The 11,205-nt window shown below is 37.1% G+C and overlaps 1 protein-coding gene and 1 long non-coding RNA gene across 2 annotated transcripts; both read left to right on the forward strand.

Annotated features, from left to right (window-relative positions):
* Positions 1 to 5,672: 5,672 nt before the first annotated feature.
* Positions 5,673 to 7,706, forward strand: LOC142609744 (PAN domain-containing protein At5g03700). Its single transcript, XM_075781451.1, has one exon. It carries the CDS (start codon positions 5,896 to 5,898, stop codon positions 7,351 to 7,353), a length of 1,458 nt encoding a protein of 485 aa, XP_075637566.1. The 5' UTR covers positions 5,673 to 5,895; the 3' UTR covers positions 7,354 to 7,706.
* A 1,085-nt stretch (positions 7,707 to 8,791) lies between these two features.
* LOC142611436 (uncharacterized) lies at positions 8,792 to 9,995 on the forward strand. The gene is made up of 3 exons (XR_012840031.1): positions 8,792 to 9,152; positions 9,419 to 9,586; positions 9,775 to 9,995. It is a non-coding gene; the product is annotated as an uncharacterized LOC142611436 (long non-coding RNA).
* Positions 9,996 to 11,205: the final 1,210 nt, after the last annotated feature.

Consider the following 11,205-nt stretch of genomic DNA (forward strand, 5'->3'; position numbering starts at 1 on the left):
GATTTTCACATAAAACAAAAACCCAAAATCTAAAAGTTACTTCATTTTTCTGGAAACCACAACAAAAATTTAATTAACCAAATACCTATATCTATCAGTTGGAGAAGAAAAATTTAAATTCTCGCACCTGTTTCAGCAACTTATAAACCCCATACTATCAAATTCAATACAGAATCTCAATCAAAGGCACTGTCTATAAGGTTTACAAACCAAATCGACCAAAAACAAAAGTGATTGGCACAAATTTTAGGGATGGATAGTACAATCAGTGACAAACTTTTATAAACTTAACTTACCGATTTGCATAAGAAACTGAACAATCAGTGACCAATCACCAAAAATACAGAAGAAATTTAAAAAAAAAAAATGAAACATACCCTCATGAAGAAGAGGAAGAACCAGAAGCAATCTTATCTGCGCCTTCAGTGGTGCAGGAACAGAATACCCTCGTGGAGAATCCCTCAGGGGAGTGAGACCCAGATTGGAAAAAAAAGTTACTGTTAATCATTGGAATTGAGCAGGTAAACTCACACAAATTGTCAATCAAAATAACTCGTTTAGTAACTTGGCTTTTAAATTAACCTACATGTTAAAAAGGTCAATTAATTTATCATCTACCTACTGTTTTAAAGGGAGGGGTAAATTGTCTTTCATGTTAAGAGCTATGCTCTATTTCTTGGTCTAGAAACAGAGTGTTCACTGCAACTATGGTTGAGTAAAGTGTACTATATGGATGATGGTAATGCATGGGATTGGGTTTGGATTGTTAAGAAAAAGGCTTTTATTCAAGGGAGTTATTAGCTTCGTAATGAAGTCTCACATTAGATACTAATGACAAGATTGAGTGGTTATTATAATATAATTGGGACCACACCCATGGGCACATTGTTTGATTTATTCTTCAATAATAGAAATGTGATTACAAATAGGTATTTATGGAATCCTAAAACTATCTATTGGCCCAAATAACCTTATCTTAATGGTCCTATTATTCTCCATGAGTATTTGATAATTCTAACATATGTTAAATGCGATTAACATGTTTAGAATTGTAACTAAATAAGTAACTAACATGCTTGAAATTGTAACTGTCTAACTAAGTAAATGCATTCTATACCCAAATATCTGCTCTAAACAACATTGCTAAAATCCCTGTAGATACTGAGATCATAAAGAGAAATGATAAAAAGGTCACAATACGACGTCGTCACATACCAAAGATCAAGTAGAAAACGCCAAAACCCAAAAACTGCCCTCAACAAGTGCAAAACCCAGAGGGCAGGAAGAAACTTTATTTTTGTAGTATCAAAGAAAGAAAGAATCAAGTCTTTGGTATTATGATTCACTGCTAATTGGGTCTTTAAAAAAAAAATTTATCAATGGAAATTTTGAATCCTCAAATTCTATGTGGAACTTCACCTTGTTTCTCTCCAAAGAAACATAGGTACAAGTACAACATACCACCCAAACCCAGCTTCAAAAGGAACTCCTCGTTTCCAACCTATTATTTACCATTACATAACAGCAGGAACTTCCAGATTTTTGCACATTTTGGTCGACCCACGTCTCGCCATCGATGATAATTTAAACTGTGATAGTGATAGTGTTATTGATAGTAGTAGACTCATAAATGTTGAAACAGAAGAATTGAAATCAAAACGTTTGGTTTTGGGTTGAGTACTAAAGTTTAGTAGTTTACACTTTCCACACTTTTTTTTTTCAAATTTTTTTAAGACAGGGTTTTTATTATTTTTTTATTATAAATAATGTTATTTTATTATTAACTAGAGCATTAAAAATGGAGTTATGGTAAAGTAATTTGGGAGAATAGTCCCTTATTTAATTTTAAGCATTGAAATTTCAAACTTTGTATTGAAATGTGGCTCTAAAATCTGATTTAAGTTATATCGTATTTTACATTGGAATTTTATTTTGAAAACACAACTTAAGTGTAAACACAAACATGATTTCAATCTAAAATTTGAAATTTCAATGCTTAAAATTGTATTTACAGGAGTATGGTTTTTAAAAAGAGATTATTCGTCTAAATAATCTCCCCACAATGCTATGTTTATTGATTATAAATAAAATACTCAGTAATAATTTTTTTGTTTAAAAAGATGCAAAAATTGTATTCGTCATATAAATATATTAGATAATTGAAAAACTGAATTCAGAGTTAAAAGGAAGTCTCAATTCAATAATTAAAATATCATATGATCCATAGCGGATGGATTTGTTGGGATCAAGTTTTGCATCCCAAAACCCAACTTTTTTTTGTCGATATTCAGTCCAGGTTGAGGGGATTCCATTGAAATCAACCCCTGCAATCAAAACCCTAAACCAAAATCAAAACCCTAAACCTAAAATCAAAACCCTAAACCTAAAATTGAAACCCTACAATCACAAAATCAAAACCCTAATCCTAAGAAATTCACCCTACAATCACAAAATCGAAACCCTAAACCAAAAATCGAAACCCTAAAACAAAAACCAAAACAATCAATTTAAAAAACTTACTGTTAGTCGGCCCAGTCAGTGTCTTGAGTGAGATTGAGAGCTGGAGAGAGAGAGGGAGACACCCAAGGGAGTGAGGGTGGAGGCGGTGCCACGACGCTTGGTCTGGAGGTCAGTGACGATGCAGGTGAGGGTGGCGCGGGCGGTGTCCGGTGGGGCGGACTTGAGTTCGAGTTGGGTCTCGCCGATTTTGCCACCGGTGAAGGAGAGGACTGGGATGGTGGCCGGTGATCGATCGGTTTGGTTTGGGTTTTGAGGGAATTGGGTTCGAAGGGCTTAGACAGATATTGTGCTTGATTTTTTTTGGTAAGGAGATTTTTTATTTCTTATTTCTTATTTATACTAGGGTTTTTAGCCCCGTTTTTTAAAACGCAGCTTCAGGGATTCTTGAAGCCGCGTTTAAAAAACGCAGCTTCAGTCATATCTATGGCCGCGTTTTTCAATAAACGCGGCTTTAGGACAGATCTAGAGCCGCGTTTTTAAAACGCGGCTTTAAGACATATATTAAAATATATATATATATATATATTTCAGATGGGTCTGAAGCCGCGTTTTTGCAAACGCGGTTAAAAAAAACGCGGCCTAAGACCCGCGTGTTTTGTAGTGACCACAGGCGGAAGAACTTCCTCCATCCAAACAAAATCATCATCAATTAATCTAGCAGATCTAGCCAAAGCATGAGCAACACTATTTGCATAGCGCCTAACACAATTAGTTAAAATGGATCTAAAACCTATAGCCAAAAACCAAATATCTTCATATATTAATCCAAGCCGTGAGAGGTTCGGTTGAGCCTGAAAAACCGTCTTCACCACCAAAGTATTATCACCTTCCAAAATTATCTTCATGAAGCCAGTGTCTATAGCAAACTTGAGGGCTTTACGATATGCCATCACTTCCACCTCTTCACTATCCCTTACAACACCGCCCTTCGCAACTAGAGCAGCCATTACTTCACCCCTATCATTCCTAATCACAGCCCCATAACCTGAAGCAGCTCCATCATCAAAACAAGCGCCATCAAAATTCAGCTTGAATAAAGTTCCTTGCGGAGGTTGCCATGTTTGCTGCGATGGAGTTTGAATTGGAGCTGGCACACTCAATTGATCTTGTGCTTCAGTATACTCCCTCAAATAATCCAATGCGCGTTGAGATGACCTTGAAGGATGCTGGAATACACCCCTATGCATGACTGTGTTCCGTTGATGCCATATCTGCCAACAAATAACCCAAAACAAATTCCCTTCCTCCAATGAAAGCTTCGGCATTAGACTTGTAACCAACTGCAGAAAATCAACTTGCTCAGTGCATGATATTTGAAATTGACATGAACTCCCTGCCCAAACATCCTGTGTCGCCCCACAACCCCAAAGCACATGCAAAACCGATTTAGTATCATTCTAACAGAAGCAACACCGTGCCTCCTCCACCACCCTTCTGCGTACTAGATTGTCTTGTGTAGGCAAATTGTTAAGGCATGCTCTCCAGGACAAAATTTTAATCTTGTTAGGGACGTTGGCCTTCCAAATTCGTGACCATAGTAAACCATATGTTTGTTGCACCGACGTCTCCCCAGTATTGCTCTCTTCCATCCTTAATTGCTTTGCCACATAATACCCGGACTTTATTGTGTAGCTGCCCTTCTTTGAAAAAGACCACACCATCACATCTTGCACAACCCGCCGACTCAAAGGGATTTGAAGAATAGCCTCTGCATCAAATGGATGAAACATGGCAGTGATGCTTTCCATGTCCCACTGATGATTTGGCCAATCAATTAAATTCGATACCCTCCACCCCCAAATCTCCTCCTTAGGTTGGAAAAGAATTTTTTTTGTTGGCTGATTAGGTAGCCAACAATCCTTTAAAACACGAATGGAAGCCTCGTTACCTACTCTCCAATAGCATCCTTTCCTCAAAAGTGGTTGAGCTGCTATCAAACACTTCCATACATAGGACCTATTTTGACAATCCTTCGTCTCAAGGAAGTCACACTGCGGAAAATATTTTGCTTTAAAACAACTATATAAAAGAGAGCTTTTATCTTGCAACAACCCCCAACCTTGTTTTGTAAGCATGGCTAAATTAAATTATCGTAAATCTCTGAAACCAATTCCACCCTCTTTCTTAGACAATGTTAAAAAGCTCCAATTTTTCTAGTGTATTTTCCTTTCCTCCCCAATTTATCCCTATCAAAATCTAGCACACATAGCGTCCAATTCATCACATAATTTCTCAGGTAACTGAAAAACCCCCCATTGTATATGTGGGGATGGATTCAGCCACTGCTTTTATAAAAACCTACTTGCCGGCCCTAGAGAGCAACTTCCCCTTCCAACCTTGCAACTTTTTCCAAATCTGTTCCTTAATGAAAGCAAAAGTATCATATTTTCTTCTTTCTATTAAAGTACGCAGCCCTCGGTGAGCATCAAACTTCTCCACTTCCTTTACCTTTAGTTTGTCAATTATCCATGGAAAGCTTATTTTAAAAATATTTGAATATATTATTTATCTATACTACTATTTAAGGGGTTTCTCCTATTTGGATTCCTCATTTTTTAGTTCAAAAGTACCTCTACACCCCTATATTTAAGTAGAGACAAAATTAAAGAATAATCCGATAAAAAATATAACTCTAACTTCCATTAAAACATTGCCTAAAAAATAGGACCACTCTCTTGTTAATTTTCAAATTACTTTATTCACTTATAAATTAGATTCTCAAAATAAAAATTATATATATATATATAAAAAATAAAAACATAGATATTTTTTTTAAAGTCCCATCGCACGCGGGAAGTCCGTGTGATGAGAGTAGTTATTAATAAATGGAATTAAGATTTTGATTTTGATTTTGATTTTCAAATTGCTTTATCTATTTATAACTGATATGTTCACACAATTTTCACAATAAATTTTAAGTGGCAGATTGTTATGGGTTGTTATTGTTAGAACAAAAAAGTAATCCTAGTGTTATTCAAATTTAAACCAATAATGACTAACTACTTATAATTTATTGTAAAAATATTGTAGGCGTAACATCTCTTATAAAATAAAAACACAAAATTTTGTTTTGTTATAAAATAGGACTACTCAAATAATAAAAAGAAGAAGCTTGAATTGCATGCGCAAAGCACAAAGCTAGTATTATATAAAAATATCTTTTGATTATTATAATTTAAATTGATTCAGGAAAAAAAAAAAGAATATTATAATTTAAAATGATTATCTTTTGGTTCATCTGATCTGCCATGTATCCAATCGAAAAAAATTGTTATATATGTTGCCCATGAAATCATATCTTGATGAAGCTTTTTCATAGCTGCTTTTGAAAATTGAACTCGACAGTGAGTCCACATTATCCATCGTTTTCCAACAATGGACAGACTCATCAACTCGCTGACTCGTCTACGTGCAACTCACCTCTTCTTTCTCACATGGGTGTCAACGTGTATGGCTGGAACAACCCCAGAATCCATTCTCCAAGGCTTCAAAGCCACACCAAACCCTTCAGTCTCATCGTTCCAACCTCTCCTAAACGATCCCACAGGCAATTTCTCACTCGGGTTCCTCCGAGTCGAACAAACCCAACTCGCCCTCGCTGTCCTCCACGTGGCTTCCTCACAGCCACTCTGGCTCGCCAACCAAACTCAGTTGGCCACCTGGTCCGACCGTACTCAGTTCTTCTTCAATGGCAGTCTCGTTATTTCCGATCCTCACTCGAGCCTGTTTTGGTCAACTCAAACCAATGGTGACACAGTTGTGCTCCTCAACTCCTCAAATCTCCAAATACAAAAGCTCGACAACCCAGTCTCAGTCCTCTGGCAAAGTTTCGACTTTCCCACAAATACCCTCGTGGAGAACCAAAATTTCACAGCCAGCATGTCCTTGATTTCATCAAATGGGCTTTACTCTATGCGCTTAGGGTACAACTTTTATGCGTTGTACGCAAAATTCCAAGACAACTCCGCAGATCACATGTATTGGAAACACACAGCTTTAGAAGCAGAGGCAGCGATAGTTCAAGGTCAAGGTCCAATTTACGCTTTAGTCAACTCTGATGGCTATTTGGGGTTGTACCAAAACGGCGCAGTCAAACCGGTGGACGTACAACCCTTCAATAGCTTTCACAGACCCATCGACTTGTTCCTTTTGGTCCGGTTAGAACCGGACGGAAACCTCGAAGCTTATTACTGGGACGGGTCGAACTGGGTCGGGGATTACGAAGCAATCTCGGACACGTGTCAGCTTCCCAGTCCGTGCGGTTCGTACGGTTTGTGCACACCACAAGGTTGTTCTTGTTTGGATAACCGGACAGAGTTTCGGTCCGGTTCGGATTGCGTTCCCGTGGAAACCGGCGACTTTTGCGGGGAACAGTTGGTTAAAGACAACTACGAGGTTTTAACGAGGAAAGGGGTCGAGGTGCCGTTTAAGGAACTAATGCAGTACGAAACGACGTCGTCGCTGGCAGAGTGTGAGGGTCTATGTGAAAGCAATTGTAGTTGTTGGGGGGCAGTGTATAATAACGCTTCCGGGTTTTGTTTCATGTTGGACTATCCGATCCAAACGTTGGTGTCTGTTGGGGATGAGAGTAAAGTGGGTTATTTTAAAGTGAAGGAAGGTGCAGGGAAAAAGAAAAACAAGACCGTTGCTATAGTTGGACTTGTAGTGGGTGGTGGGGCCTTTTTGATTTTGATTGGGATTGGTGGGTATTGGACGTACAGGATTTGGAGAAAGAAGACCCGAGAAGTAGATGATGAGGTATCACCCGGCCCGTATAAGAATCTCGGGTCGGAAAGCTCCAAGTCCATTGAGGTGGAGATGTGTAATAGATAAACCGATAATGAAGATGATGCAAGGGATGACATGTTTTTTTGGGTTTGACTGACAGTGATGTTTATTGCTAACTTAAGTTCAGTTTGCTTTATACTAATGTTGGGTATGGGGCCCAGGGGTTAACCTTTGTATGAGCCTTTTTAGTGTTTTTTGAGGAATAGGTGGGGCCTGCATGCCCATTGTAATTGGATGTATCTGACTATCTGTGACTGTACAGGACTTACAGGTCCGCCCAATGTAATGTAATGACATTGGCATCTTGCTTCTTACCATTTCCTCCAGTTTCTGAAAGAGAAGACACCACCTTGTTCCCATACAAAAGAAAAAAGAAAAAAGAAAAAAACTCTTCTTGACAATTTTTTTTAGTGCAATTGAGGTTTAATTGTATACAGATTCCGCTCTTTATATCAATCTACATATGCCTCACATTTCTGTTTGGAATGACTGCGGTAATGTGCAGTTAAGCATACTGGCAAAAACTAGTTTGTTGTCTACAGATTCAAAAACTAGTTTGTTGTCTACAGATTTTGGCAGTTATTATGTTGATGTTTCTGGTGTAAGGTAGATAGTATTTTGGGAACACTGCTTAATCCAAAGTTTAAAACCAATGAATTTTGGTCTAATTATGAATTATATATATTGAATTTTCATTTTTATGGTTGTTATTCAATGTGGGATTTCAAAATATAACTAATCATACTACTTACACATGAATATTTTGACATATGGATTGTCAAGTGTGGAGATTCAAACTGATTTCAATTTCAAGATAACGATGGAGCATGACATTCTTTCAATACTCTGGACATGAGATAAGATCGGTATATGATCAATTTGGACATGTATCATTACCTTGTCATGTCTACTGCGTTCTTCCAATACTCCAATATGGTGCTCTAGTCATTGCCTATAGTTGCCATACGTACAGAGCCTGAAAGGACCTCATATGATAGCAAATGAATAATTCTACTGAATATTCCTGAGGTCAAAATTCAAAACTGGATGGATCTTAATTGGGGTGACATATTTATGAAATGGGGGCCACCTGTTGGTTAGGCAATTGTAATTCTTGTTGGGGTGGTTGGGCTTGAAAGTTACAACTTATGGTTCGATCACGGGTTTTAATTTTGGAGGATGATGGGGGAGAGTCTTTTGCTCCATATATTATACCAAACTTGGGAGTTGGGGCCTGCAAATTAATGACGCAAGGGATGACGCATTTGGATTGGCAAACAATCTCAAACGTTGTCAAAGTTGGAAGAAAATGTGTATCATAAGGACAAATTGCATTCCAGAAGGTCATCCTCTCATTTTCTAATTTTACTTTATCGAATACATCTGCCCAAATCTCCATTTTGATCCATTTATCCCTATAAAAGTAGGTAAGCCGACTTCTAGTAGCTAGTATCTTATTCTATATTACAACTTGTGCCTATGTTCCTCTCTCTCTCTCTCCTTTTTGGGTAAGTCTTCGTATTCCCATAGGGAACATTCTATAAAGTTTGTATGCTGATATGTTGAATTTCTTGGCCCTAGCTAAGATGACTTCCACTATCTTGATGATAAGTTTGCCCTGTTTTTTTAGAGCATTTCAGGCCAATCTTTGACAACATGGACTCCAGTCTCTCTCTCTCTCCATATCCTATTATAATTTCTTTTTTTGTCCAAAAAAAATCTTCAAGGATAGGATGAATATATAGAAGTTGCTCATCCTAAGGTTTTTGACAAAGTGACAGGGTATTAAAGGACATGTTAGATGAAGGAAGATGGCATCATCAATTTTCATAAATGTTCAATCCGTGAGTTCCACTCCTTTATGTATTCAAATTTTGACCATTTAATATGATTGTTGAAAATTTCATGTACGAGAGACAATAATCTTAACAACACTTCTTATGCCTGTTTGATTTTATTTTTTTTGAATAATCTCCAAGTTGATACATAGCTGGAGTATTATATATTATTAAGTTGACATAATTGAGTTATCTAATACAGAATTAAATAGTAAATACAAATGTTTTTTTTTTTTTATACCATAATAAATACAAATGTTTATGTGCACAAGATAAGTCCATTGGTCAAGACAGAAGTCAAGTTAGAACACAGATAGCAACAAAACAAGAACCTAAAATTTCCTCTTCCAAAGACTCAGAACATGGGCTTTGTCTAATCATTTACTCGAAGGTGGCGTTTCGCGTCCTCTGGTTTCTGGGCTCAGATCCCATACTTTGAGGTAACCCAAATATTGTCCATCTTACACAAAATTGGGCTTTAGACTACTTTACCCGCCTATGAAAAGCCCAAATTTTTCATCGCAATTCCTTTAAAAGCTTTGTTACATTTTTTTTTTTTTTGGGTAGGTAAAGCGTGAAACACTTCTTTACAGTGAATTTCCATCAGTAATCTTTCTTTCTCTCACAGGTTGTGAAGGGAATTGATAAGCTTGAACACACTTCTGCCAGTTCACGGCGCAAAACTTCCTCTGATGATCAAGTTAGTGAAGATATTTGAGAAAATATATTTTTGGAATCTTTTCTGTTAGGAAGTGGGGTAAAAACACGAAAACTAACAATAAAATTATTGGTTTTGAGACATGTAGGATCATTATTTTTAAGACAATATTTGTTACAACTTTATCAGTTTATTGTAGTTGCAAAAAATTTAATTTTAACTTCTCCAATAATACGGTTTTTTTTTTGTTCTTTGACGGTGAAATAGTTTTTTAGTGTGGCTAAAATACAATCACCATTGTGAATACTAGCTTGTTTTCCTTAACTACATTGTTTTCCTTTCTCTCCCCCTAGCCCTGACTTAGCCTATTTCTTGCTTTCCCTCGCTTGTCCATGTGAGAGCGTTCGTGCCTTATATTGATGAGTCACTTCACTCCCTTGAAAGCCTATTCATAGGAGTGAAGCATTTGTTTCTAACTTTAGCTCATTTATTAATAGTAAGATGGGGGGACACCCCCCAAACCCCCTGCACTTTGATGCCATTCTTCCCTTTGGTTGAACCCTCTTATGGGTAAAAGAAGCATAAGGATAGAAACGGTAGCTCGTGTCTCATATATATTTTTTGTTTTTGTTAAGTTTTTAGGTTGGACAATTGCTATTTGAGTTAGGCTAGTTAGACTGATTGGGAAGAAGGGGGCCTAATTACAAAAATGAAATATAAAATGACTAAAAAAAATTTTAGACTAGGGGGCCCTACTTGGGTCCGTCCCTACCTACAACATTTATACATATATACTACCTCTCTCCCTCTCTAACATTATTTGAAAATTTATTAATATAAAAATTAATTACTCAATTATAAATTCAACTTCAAATTTATGTTGAATAAAAATTACATTTATTTATAAGTCACAAGTACGAGTTACATTTATTTACGACTAAAAACTCATTTGTGTCTTGATTTGATCATTGATAATAAAGAGTTATTATCAATACGTTTGGTCAAAACTTTCTATCACAAAAAAAACATGTCATGTTTGTAAATCCTGTCAAATATTGTGAGCCTTGTGTCCTGGCTCTCACTTGAGCCCTAGCTAAAGTAGACTGCCTCCAATGAAGGGCTTGCCCGTTTTGGAAGTTGTTCGGCCATACTTGTGACTGTTCTAATTGAAGAGTCTTGTCTGGGACTTTGTCGGTCGGTTGGCCTTGAGCTCGGCTGGACTCCTTTTGGGTCTGCCATGGATCATAGATTCATAGCTCTTGGTCACACTCATTGGGATGGGCCCGGTTTTGTGTCAGCTCATTCGGGGCTCAGAGCTACATTGGTATAGTGATAGAGTCCCCCAAATTAATCAGATTCATGATTTCTTTAAAGAATTGCTAGTTGGTGTACATGTTATGC

This window comes from Castanea sativa, chromosome 9 (assembly GCF_040712315.1).
Source record: "Castanea sativa cultivar Marrone di Chiusa Pesio chromosome 9, ASM4071231v1".
Taxonomy (NCBI): domain Eukaryota; kingdom Viridiplantae; phylum Streptophyta; class Magnoliopsida; order Fagales; family Fagaceae; genus Castanea; species Castanea sativa.

Bases quoted from the DNA above. Each gene is read 5' to 3' on its own strand.
- LOC142609744 (XM_075781451.1), top strand. From the start codon at position 5,896: ATGGACAGACTCATCAACTCGCTGACTCGTCTACGTGCAACTCACCTC.